The sequence below is a fragment of the Salmo salar genome, chromosome ssa02 (genome assembly GCF_905237065.1).
Source record: "Salmo salar chromosome ssa02, Ssal_v3.1, whole genome shotgun sequence".
Lineage (NCBI taxonomy): Eukaryota > Metazoa > Chordata > Actinopteri > Salmoniformes > Salmonidae > Salmo > Salmo salar.
The window spans coordinates 31,836,803-31,858,404 of record NC_059443.1 but is presented as its reverse complement, the minus strand read 5'-3'; the positions used below and the strand labels follow the sequence as shown (position 1 = coordinate 31,858,404).

The window sequence follows — 21,602 nt, the reverse complement described above, 5'->3', positions numbered from 1 at the left end:
GACTGGAATATGTTCCGGGATTCCTCCAATGGCATTGAGAATTATACCACCTCAGTCATCAATAAGTGCATTGACGACGTCATCCCCACAGTGACCGTAAGTACATATCCCAACCAGAAGCCATGGATTACAGGCAACATCTGCATCGAGCTAAAGGCTAGAGCTGCCGCTTAGAAGGAGCGGGACACTAATCCGGACGCTTATAAGAAATCCCGCTACGCCCTCAGACGAACCATCAAACAGACAAAGCGTCAATAAAGGATTAAGATGGAATCCTACTACACCGGCTCTGATGCTCATCGGATGTGGCAGGGCTTGAAAACTATTATGGACTACAAAGGGAAACTCAGCCGCAAGCTGCCCAGTGAAGCGAGCCTACCAGACGAGCTAAATGCCTTTTATGCTCGCTTTGAGGAAAGCAACACTGAAGCATGCATGAGAGTACCAGCTGTTCTGGATGACTGTGTGATAACGCTCTCGGTAGCCGATGTGAGCAAGACCTTTAAACAGGTCAACATTCACAAGGCCTCAGTGCCAGACGGATTACCAGGACGTGTACTCTAAGCATGCGCTGACCAACTGGCAAGTGTCTTCACTGACATTTTCAACCTGTCCCTGACCGAGTCTGTAATACCTACATGTTTCAAGCAGACCATCATAGTCCCTGTGCTCAAGGAATCGAGGGTAACTTGCCTAAATGAACGTCGGTAGCCATGAAGTGCTTTGAAAGGCTGGTCATGGCTCACATCAACAGCATCAATTTGCATACCGCCCCAACAGATCCACAGATGACGCAATCTCAATTGCACTCCACACTGCCCTTTCCCACCTGGACAAAAGGAACACCTATGTGAGAATGCTGTTCATTGACTACAGCTCAGCGTTCAAAACCATAGTGCCCAAAAAGCTCATCACTAAGCTAAGGACCCTGGGACTAAACACCTCCCTCTGCAACTGGATCCTGGACTTCCTGACGGGCCCGCCCCCAGGTGATAAGGGTAGGCAATAACACGTCTGCCACACTTATCCTCAACACTTAAATTTTTTATTGTTTAGTTCAGTTTATTTGGTAAATATTGTCTTAATTTCTTCTTGAACTGCATTGTTGGTTATGGGCTTGTAAGTAAGCATTTCACGGTAAGGTCTACACCTGTTGTATTAGGCGCATGTGACAAATAAAGTTTGATTTGATTTAATCACAAACAGACACTGACACACACACACACACACACACACACACACACACAGACACACACACACACAGACACACACACAGAGAAGTTCCCTACTGCTTCAACAGTGAATGGACACTAATAAGGACTGAGTAACAGAGACGTTTGTCTTTGTGTATTTTTTTCATGTGTTTTGAAGTCTGAAGTCTCTGTTTTGGATTTTCCTTAACTATTTGAAAGCATTCTCTTCCCAGTAAACTTCTAATACAACACAGATTCAGTACGCCATGGACTGACTACAAAATAAATGTGTTACAAAGCAGAGACATAGACAGAGAGAGAAATAGTGAGTCAGACACATGGAAAGGAAAAATAGGAAAGCAGAAGTATGTTGATGCTACTTGCTCCTGGCCTCTGTGCTTGGAGACAATGGAAGACTGTGAAATGTTTAAAGGGATACTTTCGGAGTTTGCCAACAAGGACCTTTGTCTACTTCCCAAGAGTCAGATGGGAAATTTATAAATACTGAAAATACGCACACACACACACCGCCTACATACTTTTCATCTTTGGAGGGGTTCCCTTCCTCTCCTCCCTCCGTTCTTCTCTATTTAATGAGTAATCCAACACCGCAGGACATGGATATACCTCACAGCCAGAAAAGACACACATACACACATTCACAATGTGGGCAATGGGCCTGCATACAAAACAACAAAACAACCCAGAGGCTCTTCGCAGTGGTGTGGGAAATAAAGAGTTCTGTCCAAACTCTCCATTGTTAATGTGCCCCATATTGCCTGTTTAGCTCTATTGTCTATCTCTGCTTTTACTTGTCTACAGTATTTCCACTGTCTATCACTGCTGTCCATCTCCACTGTCCTTCTCTACTGTCCTTCTCCACTGTCCATCTCTACTGTTTATCTATACTGTGCTTCTCTACTGTCCATCTCTACTGTCCATCTCTATTATATTTCTCTATGTGTAATATCTATCTCTAATATACTGAACAAAAATATGAAGGCAACATGTTTCATGAGGTGAAATAAAAGATCCCAGAAATTGTTTATATGCACAAAAAGCTTATTACTCTCAAATTTGTACACTAATTTGTTTCCACCTCTCTTAGTATTTCTCCTTTGCCAAGATAATCCATCCACCTGACAGGTGTGGCATATCAAGAAGCTTATTAAACAGCATGATCATTACACAGGTGCACCCTGTGCTGGGGACAACAAAAAAAGCACTCTAAAATGTGCACTTTTGTCACACAACACAATGCCACAGACGTCTCAGGTTTTGAGGGAGCGTGCAATTGGCATACTGACTGCAGGAATGTCCACCAGAGCTGTTGCCAGAGAATTTCATGTTCATTTCTCTACCATAAGCTGCCTCTAACATCGTTTTAGAGAATTTGGCAGTACGTCCAACCGGCCTCACAACCGCAGACCAGGTGTAACCAGGCCAGCCCAGGACCTCTAAAACTTGCTAAAAATGTATGGGGCAGAGAGATGAAAGGAGAAACGCAATATGGAGTGAGAGATGAGAGAACAGGTAGTGGGCAGAGAAAGAAAGAAAATTGGGAAAATAAAAAGTTGAGATGAGAGCTGAGGAGAGAGGGAAAAGGATGGCAAAGGGGAATGTACGAAGGAAACAAAGAGAGCAAAGGGCAGGTTGACGTTTATTGTCATGAGTCTTGTCCTGGATAGGTCAGCTTGCAAAGTCAAAATAGGCTATTATCATGAAAACAAGTATGAGCTTTTAGGTCTTAATTGGAGGTTAAGGTTAAGCATTAGGGTTATCAGTATGGTTAGGGTTAGGTTTAAAATCAGATTTTATGACTTTGCGGCTGTGCCAGCTAGTGACTACTGTGCAACGATGCCCCCAGAACAAGATTCATGGTGAAAAATAGAGAAGTTAGTAGCAACACAAAACATGTTTTCAGAGATGAACCAGGGAAAAGCTCCCATATGAGATAAACCTTGAAGAATGTTTTCACTTCTATCTATACACCAATGATGTTTCTTCCATATTGATTTGTGGCTGTGAGTGCATTTTCTTAAAGGAAAATTTCACTGCTGCTCTATTTCACTATATATGTCCATTAATATATTATTAACACATCATATGTGTAGTAAAAAAAATAAAAATCCTCATTATACACAAATACAAGTGTTTCTGCATCTCACCGGTAGAAACAGCCAGCTACATTTCCTGGTTGTAAGCAAACCACAATGTCCAGAATTCATTGCGATTTGGAGATGTATACAGTTGACGTGAGAAAAATCAACATGTCTGAGTTTGCAGCCAGCACTTTCAGCCAGAGGATTTCGAAACGGAATTGAAGCCTCAACTGATGGGGTTGCAATGTCGTTGAGCTTTGAAAAGTGATGATATTCCATTGAAATTCCCCTTCACCTCAAAGAGGAAGGCATCCGATCCGCGCAGCAGAAAATAAGTTAAGCTGAGGTAACGTAGCTAACTTTACCTAGCTAACTAACTAGCTAGACAACTAGTGAACTACATTTGTTTATCTAAACCAAAATCTAGTTAGCTAGCGTTCATAATATGCAGGCTAGACATTTCAAAGCATAACAATGCAATTAGCCAGCTGCTGTCTGGCGATGTGATTTTTAACTTTGCAAGCTAACATTAACTTCGTTAGGTTATGTTAGCTAACCATTAGCTAGCTAGCTAACTAACTATCGCAGAGGCTAACGTGGCTATGTGTACTACTTAGAGTATGATCCCATCAACATCTGCAGCGGCATCAACATCAAGCTCACCACCAAGAACCTAAAATCTACTAAATCTTTCCATGACTCCATGATGAGCAAATAAATTAACTGGAGCTAGGCACAAACATGGTCCGTTTCTTGTCAGTTGGTGTGTTTACAAGTAGGCTACAACTAATACTGTAGTTTTCTCTGTATTATGGAGGCTTAGTTGATTGTTCATGCAAGGCTTGAAGTCTAAATTGGAAAAAAATAGGTATTAGTAAGGAGGGGATAGTGTGGGTGACTGACTTGTGTCTGTTGGAGGTGGGTATTGTGTGAAGGTTAGTATGCATGATCTATTGACATGAAGGGGATGGGTGGATATAGTATCTTGTTTGAGTGTGTATTGATGGGGACAAAGTAGTAAAATGTTGCCTAATCACTGGCTTCTGTTTGTCCTACACACTAATCCTGCTGCTGCTGCTGCTGCTGATGGCCTTGACACCGGCTTTAGTAGTACAGCGCCTGTAGACCCATTGGATGAAAGCTTTCAGCCTGGCATAAGCTCAACATCATCTGACTTTGAAACAAGCCAGGACAGCCAACGGTATTTATGAAAGCACAATACCCTCTTTAGAAAACAAAATCACCAATACACTAAGCTGCCTACAAGACAAGTGCTCATCAAATTTTTCACACTCTTCCAGTCAGTTCTTTGGCATGGGGGAAAGGGGCTGTTCATATACTCTTCATTCTATTCCCTCTATTGTTGGCAGTTCTTGTCTACTCAAAAGCACAGCTGTACATGCTCATACACAACTAGACTGTTTACAAGTCAAGCCCCCCCTCAAACTTTTCTCATCTTTGCTAACAGCCCATCTCAATGCCCCGTTATTGACTCTGAGTGTAACAACACATACCAGTCTATTGTATCCTTTTTTTGTTTACAGATGAACACAGATCATTGTATGGTTACACATCCTCATAATCAGTCTTAATGCCTTTCCAGGAGACTTGCAGTACAAAACAATCTTCTGCAAGAGGTTGAAGCAGTGGGGGGTGAAGAAAGTGTACGAGAGGCCACATGGCTGTGAAGTGCAGAAAAGAGCAGATGGTTGTCTACAAGGAGCCAGAGTCACAGCTCCGCTAAACATCTCTGCCAACATCACCACAGTGCCAAAGCCTGCTAAACCAGCTATCATTACCCAACACAAGAAGAGGTTCACCAGCTGAAAAACATTCAGGAACCTGCCTGGAACATTCAACCAACACAACATCCATATTTTGTAATATAATATGTAAATGCCTAGTATGCTCACAACTGCATTGTGGTGTATATATTTTGCTAGCTGTTGTACATACAGTTGAAGTGGGAAGTTTACATACACCTAGGTTGGAGTCATTAATTTGATTTAACCACAAAACAAATTTCTTGTTAATAAACTATAGTTTTGGCAAGTCATTTAGGACATCTAATTTGTGCATGACACAAGTAATATTTCCAACAATTGTTTACAGACAGATTATTTCACTTATAATTCACTGTATCACAATTCCAGTGGGTCAGAAGTTTAAATACACTAAGTTGACTGTGCCTTTAAACAGCTTGGAAAATTCCAGAAAATCATGGCTTTATAAGCTTCTGATAGGCTAATTGACATCATTTGAGTCAACTGGAGGTGTACCTGTGGATGTATTTCAAGGCCTACCTTCAAACTCAGTGCCTCTGCTTGACATCATGGGAAAATCAAAAGAAATCAGCCAAGACCTCAGAAAAAAAATTGTAGACCTCCACAAGTCTGGTTCATCCTTGGGAGCAATTTCCAAATGCCTGAAGGTACCACGTTCATCTGTACAAACAATAGTACGCAAGTATAAACACCATGGGACCACGCAGCCGTCATACCGCTCAGGAAGGAGACGTGTTCTGTCTCCTAGAGATGAAAGTACTTTGGTGCAAAAAGTGCAAATCAATCCCAGAACAACAGCAAAGGACCTTGTGAAGATGCTGGAGGAAACCGGTACAAAAGTATCTATATCCACAGTAAGACAAGTCCTATATCGACATAACCTGAAAGGCCGCTCAGCAAGGAAGAAGCCGCTGCTCCAAAACCGCCATAACAAAGCCAAATTACGGTTTGCAACTGCACATGGAGAAATGTCCTCTGGTCTGATGAAACAAAAATAGAACTGTTTGGCTGTAATGACCATTGTTATGTTTGGAGGAAAAAGGGGGATGCTTGCAAGCCGAAGAACACCATCCCATCCGTGAAGCACGGGGGTGGCAGCATCATGTTGTGGGGGTGTTTTGCTGCAGGAGGGACTGGTGCACTTCACAAAATAGATGGCATTCATGACGAAGGAAAATTATGTGGGTATATTGAAGCAACATCTCAAGACATCAGTCAGGAAGTTAAAGCTTGGTCACAAATGGGTCTTCCAAATGGACAATGACCCCAAGCATACTTCCAAAGTTGTGGCAAAATGGCTTGAGGACAACAAAGTCAAGGTATTGGAGTGGCCATCACAAAGCCCTGACCTCAATCATATAGAACATTTGTGGGCAGAACTGAAAAAGCGTGGAGGCCTACAAACCTGACTCGGTTACACCAGCTCTGTCAGGAGCATTTGACCCAAGTTAAACAATTTAAAGGCAATGCTACCAAATACTAATTGAGTGTATGTAAACTTCTGACCCACTGGGAATGTAATGAAATAAATAAAATCTGAAATAAATCATTCTCTACTATTATTCTGACATTTCACATTCTTAAAATAAAGTGGATCCTAACTGACCTAAAACAGGACATTTTTACTTCGATTAAATGGAATTGTCAGGAATTGTGATAAACTGAGTTTAAATGTATTTCGCTAAGGTGTATGTAAACTTCCGACTTCAACTGTAGGTCCTGGATGGCAGGAAGCTTGGCCCTAGTGATGTGGAGATGGGAGAACCTTCCAGAAGGACAACCATCTCTGCAGCACTCCACCAATCAAGCACTTATGATAGAGTGGCTAGATGGAAGCCACTCCTCAGTTAAAGGCACGACAGCCCGCTAGGAGTTTGCCAAAAGGCACCTAAAGGACTCTCCGACCATGAGTAACAAAATTCTCTGGTCTGATGAAACCAAGCTTTTACTATTTGGCCTGAATGCCAAGCATCACGTCTGGAGGAAATCAGGCACCATCCCAACGGTGAAGCATGTTGGTGGCAGCAACATTGTCTGGGGATGTTTTTCAGCGGCAGAGACTGGAAGACTAGTCAGGATTGAAGGAAAGATGAATGGAGCAAAGTAGAGAGAGATCCTTGATGAAAACCTGCTCCAGAGTGCTCAGGACCTAAGACTGGGGCGATGGTTCACCTTCCAACAGGACAACGATCCTAAGCACACAGCCAAGATAACGCAGGAGAGGCTTCGGGACAAGTCATTGAGTGGCCCAGCCAGAGCCCGGGCTTGAACCCGATCCAACATCTCTGGAGAGACCTGAAAATAGCTGTGCAGCGACGCTCCCTATCCAACCTGACAGAGCTTGAGAGGATCTGCAGAAAATAATGGGAGAAACTCCCCAAATACAGATGTGCCGAGCTTGTAGCGTCATACCCAAGAATACTCGAGGCTGTAAACGCTGCCAAAGGTCCTTCAAAGAAGTACCGAGTAAAGGGTCTGAATACTTGTGTGAATGTGATATTTCAGTTCTTTCTTTTTTCTTATTTTTTCGCAAAAATGTCTAAACGTGTTTTTGCTTGGTCACTATGGGGTATTGTGTGTAGATTGACGGGGAAAAAAATATTTAATCAATTTTAGAATAAGGCTGTAACGTAACAAAATGGGGAAAGTCAAGGGCTCTGAATACTTTCCAAGTGCATTGTATATAGTGGTGTTTTTTATGTTTTTTTTTTTTTTTACAAATGTACTGACAAGTGACTAAATGATTACAGCTGTATCAGAAACCAATAAAGTGTCGGTGACAACTTCTGGATTAATTCATTGTGAAATTCTTGAAATGTATTTGGATAAACTAGCTTCAAGCTTAATGCTAAAATAAATGATGCAGGGAGTTGGTGTATCATTTAAACTTTAACTTGATGGCAAGTACACATGCTTCAGTAAATGAGTGGTGGTTAATTTCTGTCTTATCAAATGAGGAGAGACAAACTTAACACACGAGTCAGTTATACTTAAACTACATCTTTAATAATAAGAGCTTTGCAATAGCAATGACTTTCAACGATTCACCATTTTCTAATGATCTGTTGAGAGTGACAACACAATGGCTACTGAGATCTTTTATAGCAAAGATCCACCCCCTAGTCGACATAACAAACCACAGATATTAGCAACAGTTCAAAGTGAAACTATATCAATGAGAAAGGAGTATCCCGTAGCCAGATAGCATTCGCTATAAATTATCGTTCAGTTTGGTCCCTAAGACGAGGTTCTAATCTCGTTCCTGGTACTTCATAGCACAAAAACACCAATTCATCCAATGGCATAACTCAATTGTCAACTCTAGATACTCCCATCTCAAGTAAAACCCCTTCTTGATCCCACTCCTGGACAAGCTCACTGAGGGGAGTGAGCCTCTAGGTCATACACTATCCCAGGATAAGTGCAACATCACAGAGGACATACAATGGTTCCAGACACTGCCATACACCTCCGCCAATGCCAAAGGAGGGAGTGACTTGTGCACAGACATTGTGGAGACAAGTAATTGGTTCCCCATTAATCACGCCATCCCTTCACATGGTTTAAGAATAGGTAAAGACACATTCACATATGAAGACAATGTTCCATCCTGTCCTCTTCCATTTCTGATATTCTGCATAGCACCAGAGACATGTGAAAGACCTGCCTAACCTCTCCCCTCTCTGGGCCCCAGGTGACTGAGCCCCAGCTGAGGGAAGAAGTGCAACTGCCAACACCAGAGTCCAAAGGGATACATTCTAATAACAAGTACAGTGAGGGAAAAAAGTATTTGATCCCCTGCTGATTTTGTACGTTTGCCCACTGACAGAGAAATGATCAGTCTATAATTTTAATGATAGGTTTATTTGAACAGTGAGAGACAGAATAACAACAAAAAATCCAGAAAAACACGTCAAAAATGTTATAAAATTATTTGCATTTTAAATGAGGGAAATAAGTATTTGCCCCCTCTGCAAAACATGACTTAGTACTTGGTGGCAAAACCCTTGTTGGCAATCACAGAGGTCAGATGTTTCTTGTAGTTGGCCACCAGGTTTGCACACATCTCAGTAGGGATTTTGTCCCACTCCTCTTTGCAGATCTTCTCCAAGTCATTAAGGTTGAGGCTGACGTTTGGCAACTCGAACCTTCAGCTCCCTCCACAGATTTTCTATGGGATTAAGGTCTGAAGACTGGCTAGGCAACTCCAGGACCTTAATGTGCTTCTTCTTGAGCCACTCCTTTGTTGCCTTGGCCGTGTGTTTTGGGTCATTGTCATGCTGGAATACCCATCCACGACCCATTTTCAACGCCCTGGCTGAGGGAAGGAGGTTCTCACCCAAGATTTGACAGTACGTGGCCCCGTCCATCGTCCCTTTGATGCGGTGAAGTTGTCCTGTCCCCTTAGCAGAAAAACACCCCCAAAGCATAATGTTTCTACCTCCATGTTTGACGGTGGGGATGGGGTTCTTGGGGTCATAGGCAGCATTCCTCCTCCTCCAAACACAGCGAGTTGAGTTGATGCCAAAGAGCTCCATTTTGGTCTCATCTGACCACAACACTTTCACCCAGTTGTCCTCTGAATCATTCAGATGTTCATTGGCAAACTTCAGACGGGCATGTATATGTGCTTTCTTGAGCAGGGGGACCTTGCGGGCGCTGCAGGATTTCAGTCCTTCACGGCATAGTGTGTTACCAATTGTTTTCTTGGTGACTATGGTCCTAGCTGCCTTGAAATCATTGACAAGATCCTCCTGTGTAGTTCTGGGCTGATTCCTCACCATTCTCGTGATCATTGCAACTCCACGAGGTGAGATCTTGCATGGAGCCCCAGGCCGAGGGAGATTGACAGTTCTTTTGTGTTTCTTCCATTTGCGAATCATCGCACCAAATGTTGTCACCTTCTCACCAAGCTGCTTGGCGATGGTCTTGTAGCCCATTCCAGCCTTGTGTAGGTCTACAATCTTGTCCCTGACATCCTTGGAGAGCTCTTTGGTCTTGGCCATGGTGGAGAGTTTGGAATCTGATTGATTGATTGCTTCTGTGGACAGGTGTCTTTTATACAGGTAACAAACTGAGATTAGGAGCACTCCCTTTAAGAGTGTGCTCCTAATCTCAGCTCGTTACATGTATAAAAGACACCTGGGAGCCAGAAATCTTTCTGATTGAGAGGGGGTCAAATACTTATTTCCCTCATTAAAATGCAAATCAATTTATAACATTTTTGACATGTGTTTTTCTGGATTTTTTGTTGTTGTTATTCTGTCTCTCACTGTTCAAATAAACCTACCATTAAAATTATAGACTGATAATTTCTTTGTCAGTGGGCAAACGTACAAAATCAGCAGGGGATCAAATACTTTTTTCCCCTCACTGAATATCACATAAGCATATTATGCAGATATGACATCTTAATTATCTATGTTACCCAACTCATTCTGATTCATCCACCACATTAGTCTGTCAAGATAGCAAATAAGTAGGCATAGCTTGTATTAAAAACAACATTTATTTTTCTCAAGGTGAGTTGACAGAGCAGGAACAGTTATGCCAATTTATGACATACAGTACCAGTAAAAAGTTTGGACACACCTACTCATTCAAGGGTTTTCGTTTTTTTTAAAACTATTTTGTGCATTGTAGAATAATAGTGAAGACCTCAAAACTATGAAATAACGCATATGGAATCATGTAGTAACCAAAAAAGTGTTAAACAAATCCAAATATATTTGAGATTCTTCGAAGTAGCCACGCTTTGCCTTGATGACAGCTTTGCACACTCTTGGCATTCTCATCCAGAAAATAATAAAAATCAAGAAAACTCTGGAATTAGTAGGTTTGTCCAAACTTTTGACTGGTACTGTATGTACAGTAAAAGAAAAATATACTACTAAAGATTATAATAAATACTACACCATTTGCGAGGGAATACACGTGGTGTGTTTTTAAGTGGTGCAGTGAAGTGTTCAGAGTAACTTTGATACAAGGGGAGATTGTTATTATGAGACCTTTCACATCTCTTAAGAGTCATCAACTTTTTTGTATCCAAGTGGTATTGTCTGTGAGAGGAAGACATTAGACAAGCATGGGCAATCGTTGTGTACTGTCTGTATTCCTATTGTAGCAGCATGGTGTACAATACGAGAAATCTCACAGACACATTACAGCTAGCTACAACACACAGGTATAGTTACCCCAATACTAATATGAGTCATAAAGCCAAAGTCATTCCTTTACTCTATGCCATCATCATCAAAACATTTCTTCTTTTTTTTCCCCTAATGAGAGGCACTGAGGCTAGCTAGGCTAGTTAGTCAGCTGGCTATAACGCTAGACTACAGTACATTTTAGGTATAGCAAACATACCTAGCTAGCTAGCAAAACTTGGCTAGCTTGGCTTGTTGTGTTACTAGCGAGGCCGTTATGGCTGAATCGATCACTAAATTGTACTGTACTGAACAATATTGCCTTGCGTAAAAAGAGAGCTGGTATTGTTACAGTAGCTCGGTACCGACAGCAAAACAACTTACTTATTTGTCATTTGCCCTCCCGAGTCCTGGTCCAGCTGGTATAGGCTGCTGCCGCTACTTGCTGGTCTCGCAATTATTTTTCTTTCTTGCTCTTCAGTGTATTCTGGATCAAATAAATAGGGCTGTATGTTCCTATGTAAAATAGCAACAAATAAATTGTCATCCAGCTCTTCTTGGAAAAAGGAATCATCAGAAGCAGCCATTGTAACTAATTATTTAGCAATCTCGGATAGACACTGCACCTTAACATAGCTCCCATGAACCTGTAAATGTACAGAGGGTGGGAGGGAACAAGGAAGTAGGGCTCCCGTTGGCTGTAATCTTTAAAAAGCCAGGGACAATGAGTCAACCTAGATATCCAGCAAATACTGCAATAGTGCATAATTATGTCTGAAACACCCTCTCATCACTCATAATTATGTAGGGAGACAGAAAAAACACCCCAGCGGTGACATTTCCCTTTAAGATCTCTCCCTCCCTCTACACATCTCTCTCTCGCTCTTTCTTTCTAGGTGATTAGCTAGAATGGTGCTCCAGATGGTTGGTAATTATCAAATTCTCCAATCACTTGGGTGTGTGTGTTAATAATGATCAAACGTGCAGATCAGTAATGACCATAAAGGAAAACAGCTGCCTCTAATCCACAGGGAGAGAGGTGGGCAACCTGAGAGAGAGTTAGTGTGTGTGTGTTCAGGACTTCATTACTACAACTCCATATAGGCACTCAATCACCAGAGTAGACTGAATGTGCATCTAGATCAGAATGTCCTTTAGTCTGAGTTTAGCGTTTAGTGCCCAGACTGTATTTTTCTCCCTGTATGTGTGTGTGTGTGCCTGCTTGCCTGTGTGGTCCTGTTGCAGGGGCACAGTGCTGATATTACACTTGCATTTATCAACCAAAGGCGATGCAATTAAAACCGTAATGAATTCATCAGTCTGCGCAAATCAAATATTAGCAATGACTGAACTGAAGTCAAACTCTGTAAAATGTAATTATCTGAGTCAGAGAATCACACATTCATACCTCTTTCTCTCTCTCTCTCACACACACACACAGTTATTTTGCTGCCCTTACCCCTTTCTCTCCATCTTTGCAGTAGTGTGATTGACAGCTGAAGAGGGAAGTGTTGAGAGCTCTGTTTATTCCCCATACCTGGATCAGAGGTGTGTGTATTTGTGCGCTCGTCTGTGCGTGTTTCAAATCAAGTCAAATTTTATTAGTCACATGCGCCAAATACAACAGGTGTACTGTGAAATACTTACTTACGAGCCCCTAACCAACAATGCAGTAAAAAAAAGTAACAAGTAATTAAAGAGCAGCAGTAAAATAACAATAGCGAGACTATATACAGGGGAGTATCGGTACAGTCAATGTGCGGGGCACCTGTTAGTCAAGGTAATTGAGGTAATATGTACATGTAGGTAGAGTTATTAAAGTGATTAAAGATAATAAACAGAGTAGCAGCGGTGTAAAGAGGCGGGGGGGAGGCAATGCAAATAGACTGGGTAGCCATTTGATTAGATGTTCAGGAATCTTACGGCTTGGGGGTAGAAGCTGTTTAGAAGCCTCTTGGACTTAGACTTGGCGCTCCGGCACCGCTTGCGTGCGGTAGCAGGGAGAATAGTCTATGACTAGGGTGGCTGGAGTCTTTGACAATTTTTAGGGCCTTCCTCTGACACCGCCTAGTATATAGGTCCTGGATGGCAGGAAGCTTGGCCCCAGTGATGTACTGGGCTGTACGCAGTACCCTCTGTAGCGCCTTACGGTCAGATGCTGAGCATACCATGCGGTGATGCAACCGGTCAGGATGCTCTCGATGGTGCAGTTGTATAACTTTTTGAGGATCTGGGGACTGTCACGACTTTCTTGGTGTGCTTGGACCATGTTAGTTTGTTGGTGATGTGAACACCAAGGAACTTGAAGCTTTCAACCTGCTCCATTACAGCCCCGTCGATGAGAATGGGGGCGTGCTTGGTTCTCTTTTTCCTGTAGTCCACAATCATCTCCTTTGTCTTGATCACATTCAGGGATAGGTTGTTGTCCTGGCACCACATGGCCAGGTCTCTGACCTCCTCCCTATAGGCTGTCTCGTCGTTGTCAGTGATCAGACCTACCACTGTTGGCCTACTACCACTGTTGTATAATGATGGTGTTGGAGTCGTGCAGTCATGAATGAACAGGGAGTACAGGACGGGACTGAGCATGCACCCATAAGGGGCCCCGTTGTTGAAGATCAGCGTGGCGGATGTGTTGTTACCTACCCTTACCACCTGGGGGCGGCCCGTCAGGAAGTCCAGGATCCAGTTGCAGGGAGGTGTTTAGTCCCAGGGTCCTTAGCTTAGTGATGAGCTTTGAAGGCACTATGGTATTGAACACTGAGCTGTAGTCAATGAATAGCATTCTCACATAGGTGTTCCTTTTGTCCAGGTGGGAAAGGGCAGTGTGGAGTGCAATAGAGATTGCATCATCTGTGGATCTGTTAGAGTGGTATGCAAATTGGAGTGGGTCTAGGGTTTCTGGGATAATGGTGTTGTGAGCCATGACCAACCTTTCAAAGCACTTGAAAAAGCACGTGCTATGGGTCGGTAGTCATTTGGACAGGTTATCTTAGTGTTCTTGGGCACAGGCACTAAAACATGTTGGTATTACAGACTCGGACAGGGAGTGGTTGAAAATGTCAGTGAAGACACTTGCCAATTGGTCAGCGCATGCTCGCAGTACACGTCCTGGTAATCCGTCTGGCCCTGCGGCCTTGTGAATGTTGACCTGTTTAAAGGTCTTACTCACATCGGCTGTAGAGAGTGTGATCACACAGTCTTCCGGAACAGATGGTGCTCTCATGCATGTTTCAGTGTTATTTGCCTCGAAGCGAGCATAGAAGTAGTTTAGCTCATCTGGTAGGCTCGTGTCACTGGGCAGCTCTCGGCTGTGCTTCCCTTTGTAGTCTGTAATGGTTTGCAAGCCCTGCCACAACTGACGAGCATCAGAGCCGGTGTAGTACGATTTGATCTTAGTCCTGTATTGACGCTTTGCCTGTTTGGTGGTTCATCGGAGGGCATAGCGGGATTTCTTATAAGCTTCCGGGTTAGAGTCCCGCTCCTTGAAAGTGGCAGCTCTATCCTTTAGCTCAGTGCGGATGTTGCCTGTAATCCATGGCTTCTGGTTGGGGTTTGTACGTACGATCACTGTGGGGAAGACATCATCGTTGCACTTATTGATGAAGCCAATGACTGATGTGGTGTACTCCTCAATGCCATCGGCGGAATCCTGGAACATTTTCCAGTCTGTGCTTGCAAAACAGTCCTGTAGCTTAGCATCTGCTTCATCTGACCACTTTTTTAATGATCGAATCTCTGGTGCTTCCTGATTTAATTTTTGCTTTTTAATCAGGAATCAGGAGTATATAATTATGGTCTGATTTTCCAAATGGAGGGGGAGGGTGGGCTTTGTATGCGTCTCTGTGTGTGGAGTAAAGGTGGTCCAGAGTTTTTTTCCCCTCTGGTTGCACATTTAATATGCTGATAGAAATTTGCTAAGACCGATTTAAGTTCCCCTGCATTAAAGTCCCCGGCCACTAGGAGTGCCGCCTCTGGGTGAGCGTTTTCCTGTTTGCTTATGGTGGAATACAGCTCATTGAGTGCAGTCTTAGTGCCAGCATCAGTCTGTGGTGGTATGTAGACAGCTACGAAAAATACAGATGAAAACTCTAGCAAAACCTCGAGACTTCCTTAGATATCGTGCACCAGCTGTTATTTACAAAAATACATAGTCCGCCGCCCCTTGTCTTACCAGACGCCGCTTCTATCCTGCCGATACAGCGTATAACCAGCCAGCTGTATGTTGATAGTGTCGTCGTTCAGCCACGACTCCGTGAAGCATGAGATATTACAGTTTTGAATGTCCCGTAGGCAGTTTAATCTTCCGTGTAGGTCATCGATTTTATTTTCCAAAGATTGCACGTTTGTTAGCAGTATGGAAGGCAGTGGGGATTTATTCGATCGCCTACGAATTCTCCGAAGGCTGCCAGCCCTCCGGCCCCTTTTCTCCGCATTCTCTTCACGCAAATGATGGGGATCCGGGCCTGTTCTCGGGAAAACAGTATGTCATTCACGTCGGGCGCGTCGGACTCATTAAAGGAAAAAAAGGATTCTGCCAGATAGTGGTGAGTAATCACACTTCTGATGTCCAGAAGTTATTTTTGGTCAAAAGAGACGGTATTAGCAACATTATGTACAAAATAAGTTTTAAAAAATCAGTTACAAACAACGCAAAGAAACGAACAAAAACACAATTGTAACACGTAAAACGTCAGCCTTCTTCTCGGCGCCATCTTAAAACTGTTGGTGTGTGTGTGTGTGTGTGTGTGTGATGCATAGTTACAGTATCTATTCCACTAGTCTGCTTTGATGTACAGGTATATTTCACTGATATGTTAGATATCAGATGAAACACCAGTAATGATATAGCACAGTATAACATACACACACATATACCAGCAATAGGCTGAAACAGCAGAACTTTGACTGTGTCTGAAAGTTTAGCAGTGGCAGTTTGGTATTCAACACAATACGTGCCAAGAGGTGCCAGTCTGAAATGCTTTCGGTTGGGCCTGATGGTGTTTGTGCGCGCGTGCATTTGTGTGTGTGTGTGTGTGTGTGAGACCCTGCTCCACCACATCAGTGTTAGACAGGTTCAGTGCTGACCACCACAAAGTGTTCTACTGATCACCACTAATGTCCTCCTACAGCACTGTTCGAACCCCTGGTGGCTAACTGGCTATAGGCAAGTCGATATTGGACACTTGCCATATAAGTGACGGTAGCCGTTATGGCGGTGTGCTGCTATAGTAATCAAATAGTGCACCGGTTCCAATTGGCTCATTCATCCTCCCTCCTCTCCCCTGTAACTATTCCCCAGATCGTAGATATGAATGAAAATGCATTCTCAGTCAACTTACCTGGTAAAATAAGGGTAAAAGAAACAGTCTAAATGCTGAAATGGAGTTGAAATAACCCCATCAGGCCACTTTAAGGCAATGAACAAAATGGTACTGCGTTGTGCTGACAAACCGCTCCAAACACACAAAGAGAGAGAGAGAGAGAGAGAGAGAGGAGCTGAAGGGGTAAGGAGTCCCTTGCCTTGAGGGGTATAGAGAATTCCTCTCTCTCCCCTCTCTAATTCTTCTTTTTTCTCCTACTCTCTTTACTTCCTTTCTCCTCACTCCCCCTCTTCCCCCGCTGCTCTTAAACCCTCAGGCCTCAGATAACTATAGGAAAGTAAGCTTTGTAGTGGTAATGAAGGTTGGAACAATGACTCACCAGTGATGATGCTACAGGAGCGCTGTACTAATGATGATAATAATGTACATATGGAAACACAACTTAGATACGGCCTCAGGACTCCACTTCACAAGTTGGTTCAACTGTTAAAGACTTTGTTAAAGCCTTGTTCAAGAACGACAAGACTCCACGCACTGTATAGTTTGTTAACTAAACTTTACATCACACACACAAATAACAACACACGCATTATTATTAAAATAATTCAAATAACCAACTCATCATCAAGCTTGGATTATTTGAATCAGCTGTGCAGTGCTAGGGCAGGACCCAAAACATGCAGGACCGAGTTTGGGAGACCCTGCTGTAGAAGACAGTGGTTCTGTTCTCTCATAACACCCTCTTATCAGACCGAACACGACAGCCTGGTAATAGGAACAGTAAACACACACACACGGCAGCTGCTCCTCTCTTCCGTCAGCTCTGCCAGTTCATCTCATTCTCACATTAAGAAATCAGAAATCATTTGTGAATTACTTGAGACCCTTGGAGCATGCCCAAATATCACCCCCACACACACACACACACACAAATGTAGAGAAGGCGATAAAGTCTGGGCACTGAGAGGTCAACTCAGACTGAAGGCCAGTCTAATCCAGAGACCCATTGGCACTAAGGAAAGTTTAGGAGGATACTCTGAAAGGTTAGGGAGTGAACGTTATTTATATTGAAGATACCTAGAGGCAATCGGACCTCTTTGAAATGAAAATGGATGGCATGTAACCTTTCCCCTCCAAAATGATAATTAAAACCAAATAGCAGGGAATATTAAAATCAATTCTTAGTCGACTATGAATGTTGCAGTCGGGATTTCTATCAAATCAATCCGTGGTTGAGAAACACTGCTGTATTCATCCCATCTTCTAGAGGGCAGCATTTACCAATTTAAGCCTTAGGGGCCGTCCACACCACTGAGCAATAATAAGAACGGTCCACACCAAGGACGATAACTATAATGAAAAACTATAGGCTACATAACTAGAAAACGTTGGCGAGCATCCACACTAGAGGAAAGTTTATCGGTCGACAGTAGCCTACACCTGTCAATCAACAAATCAAAGCATCCTACTGCACACTGTATAGGCCTGTTATTAAGGTGGTAACACAGACCATTCAGTGGTTCAGGATGTGTTTGTCATCAGAGTGACAACTGCTAATACTACTTCAATACTACTATGTAGGCTAATGAAACATATAATATAGAAACTCGCATTTAAATGAAATGTAGATATTCAACCACAAATGCTGTTTAGCCTGCACATCTTTTACATCGTGACATTTCTTGCCTCATTGCTCAAGTGGTTTGCAAGTGATTTCCATTTTTCACTGTGCTCATCGCTGTCTGTCCTGTGCAACCATTTAATACATCAGAGCAACAATATTATTATCACTGGCCAGTGATGCATTCTCTCCGCAACTTTGCCCGACAGGTCATTTGGCCTAGGCCAATTTTACATTCAGCAATTAGCAAGAGCAAGCCTCCTTCTCTCCACAAAAAAGCCTATTAGGCCTAATATTAAAAATACATCTTTTTTTGCGGGTACTATTTAATGAAGCTGCCAGTTGAGGACTTGTGAGGCGTCTGTTTCTCAAACTAGACACTCTAATGTACTTGTCCTCTTGCTCAGGTGTGCACCTCCCACTCCTCTTTCTATTCTGGTTAGAGCCAGTTTGCGCTGTTTTGAGAAGGGAGTAGTACACAGCATTGTACGAGATCTTCAGTTTCTATTTCTCTCATGGGGTCTTCCGGGGGTCCACACATTTCTCAGAACAAGAATAGACTGACGAGTTTCAGAAGAAAGTTCTTTGTTTCTGGCCATTTTGAGCCAGTAATCGAACCCACAAATGCTGATCCTCCAGATACTTTAATTCGGAACAACAGTTTTCAGCTGTGCTAACATATTGCAAAAGGGTTTTCTAATGATCAATTAGCCTTTTAAAATGATAAACTTGGATAAGCTAACACAACGTGCCATTGGAACACAGGGGTGATGGATGCTGATAATGGGCCACTGTACGCCTATGTAGATGTTCCATTGAAAATCTGCCGTTTCCAGCTACAATAGTCATTTACAACTTTAATGTTAAAATATATTTTTACTAATCAGATTTATATGAAATAACAGGCAGCCTAGGATAAACTTATCACTCAAAAAGAAGAGGAGAACTCGTAGGCATCCAGATAGTCCAGCCCTCCACATGGACTGTTATCTTCTCCATTCTGTCGCCACTCCTCCAACACCAGATTTAATTAATCTATTTACTTTTTTCCGCATTAAGGAACCATCTCCTATCAACTCCAAAATTCCATTGAACTTTTCTAGGCTCTCTTCCACAGACAGAGACTGCAAGAACCCTATACATTATTGTGAAGATAATTTTTCACGAGCTGTGTTCCTTGCTTAATTGTACGGCATAGTGCTGTTTTTTTGGTGCTTTGAAAACAACTGGGAACTCAGATTTTAAAAATGACGTCAGTGATCTTCAGGTCGGAAAGTCTGAGCTTTAGAAAGATGCCATAGTTTCCGACTTTGAATTCAGAGTTTAATCAACGCCCTACGTCGTCACTACACGCGCTATTTTATTCGCCAGATACTCTACACGCCCACCTTCTGGATACGCCAAACACAAAGAGGGACTGATCGAACAGCCAATGGAAAGGCAAACGCTAAATGCCCACACAGTTGGTCTAAGCGAGGAGATGAGAGAGAGCAGGGTTGTACACTGAAGTTACACATAGTCGAATTCAATACCTAAATTCCAAAATACTGACAAATGCTTACATTTAATCGATAAAAAATGACATGACCCTCCCCTGGATAAAAAATAAATAAATACTAAACCCTCCAGGTGACTGAAATTGCAATAGCATGACACTCCCCCATTTGCCTCCAGGTAACAATTGCTTAAATTTCGAATGGTGCCTTAGAAGGATAGTCTGCCAGCACCACCATCTGTAGAGAAAGAAGGTTCCACCTGAGCACCAAAGTATCTTAGAAGGCTTGGCATTTTCCACACACACACACACACATTACCGGTGATTGGTTGGAGGCCGTGCGACAGAGTGGTCCCCTGAAGACACCCTTTACACGCCGGAAGTGGCCGTTGCTCAGGTGTGTGGAGCTGATGACCAGGTAATAGCACGTGCTGCACGACATCCGACCTTGTGGGGCCGCGCTCCCCCATGCGCAGGGGTTCGCGTGTGTGCGGACGTCGGTCTGTCCGGTTTACCGCACTCTTCACCAGGTGAAGCAGAGTCAAGTGTCCCTCCTCTCAGTCCGAGTCCGACCAAGGGGAGGGGAGGCGAGGATATTCAGCTACTCCTCCGGGAAAATGGAACTTCAATAAAAAGTGTTTCTTCTTTGTTATTAAATTAATCCTTCAGGTTGCTTACAGAAATAAGCATGAGTTATGCACTGAGGGTCCGTTAAATAGTCAGGGCGGTAGGATTTGTAGCCTGTTGATGCGCTAGCTTTCCATGCCAATGTTCTAGTAAAATGAGAAATCTAGCTCCTGGTAAAGAACAGTTATTATTTATATCTCTCTTTCCTTCTTCCCTTTCCCCTCTCTCGACTATCCCTCTCTCATTTCTCTCTCCTTTCAGTTCTGGGGAGAGGCGAGGGTGTTTAGTGTGGCGATATCTGATGACATTGAGAACGTCTCGAGCAGATTTACCGAGCAGAGTTTGATGCTGGTGACAGGTGTATTGCGCCCCTGGAGTCTCTCGGAAGAAAAAAAGCAGACAGAGACACAGGCGCAGCAGAAGCTGTGTCCGTTCTCTGAAAAGAGCGCGTGAGGTTTTGGTGTTTGCTGTTGCAGCACGGAGTGTTCAACAAAGCTACAGAGTCCGTTTCCCGATAATCTGTCTCGTCTCTTTGGTTGGTGGAGCTGTCACTGTGACACGCGCGCTCCAGTCACCCGGGTTCCGGCGCAGAGAAAGAGAGGAGGGGGGTATCGCTCATGCCTCCGTTCAGTCTGAATAATTAGAGGTGCCTTTTCACTCTCTCTCTTTCCTCCGCACACTGTGAGAGGGAACGGGGTCGATGAGGAGAGAGAGTCCCGTCTGCGTAATCGGTGCTGCACTACAGCTAAAACTGGTTCTGTTGTGTCTGACAATCAGTCCGACGTGTGTGTGTGTGTGTGTGGCACGCTCATGTCTTGGGGACGGTGAACCGGCGATTCTAGTCTTCCAGGAAGTTTCTCTCCGCCCGCCCTCCCTCTTTCCTTCTCCTTTCCCTCACTCATCATTTCATAGCAACCATCAAATTAAAAGCGCCAATTCAATAAAGACCCCCAATGGCTCTTTTCACAGAGCTGATAGGCTACTAGTCAAACATTGGTAGTCAACTCGTATTCGTTTTAGGATCCATGACCATTGTGCAAACTCGATTCACGAGGAAATGGGACAACAAATGACAGCGATGGCAACGTTTCCACATATAGGGCACATTTGGGTGATAACACAGTCAGTCCTGTGATTTTACAAAGTTCCAAATTATTTATCTGAAAACATATTCCAAGCGTTTATAAATTCGTAACATATTGTACGAAATACAATTCGTAGCATATCATACGAAATGGATTATGTTAAACACAACTGTCCAAAGTGTTTAGTGACCCATTTTGGCTCGTGAGCACTACAGATCTTAATTT

General features: G+C 43.2%; 1 protein-coding gene and 1 long non-coding RNA gene across 2 annotated transcripts in view; one reads left to right on the top strand and one right to left on the bottom strand.

Annotated features, from left to right (window-relative positions):
• Window positions 1-21,128, bottom strand: part of LOC106579994 (G patch domain-containing protein 8) — a 72,392-nt gene extending 51,264 nt beyond the window's left edge. Inside the window, exon 1 of the mRNA XM_014160507.2 lies at window positions 19,985-21,128. Within this exon, the coding sequence (XP_014015982.1) occupies window positions 19,985-20,107 (123 nt within the window). The 5' untranslated portion in view covers window positions 20,108-21,128. The remainder of the gene's footprint in view (window positions 1-19,984) is intronic.
• Window positions 3,392-5,429, top strand: LOC106580004 (uncharacterized). The gene is made up of 3 exons (XR_001322781.2): window positions 3,392-3,641; window positions 4,407-4,496; window positions 4,899-5,429. It is a non-coding gene; the product is annotated as an uncharacterized lncRNA (long non-coding RNA).
• Window positions 21,129-21,602: the final 474 nt, after the last annotated feature.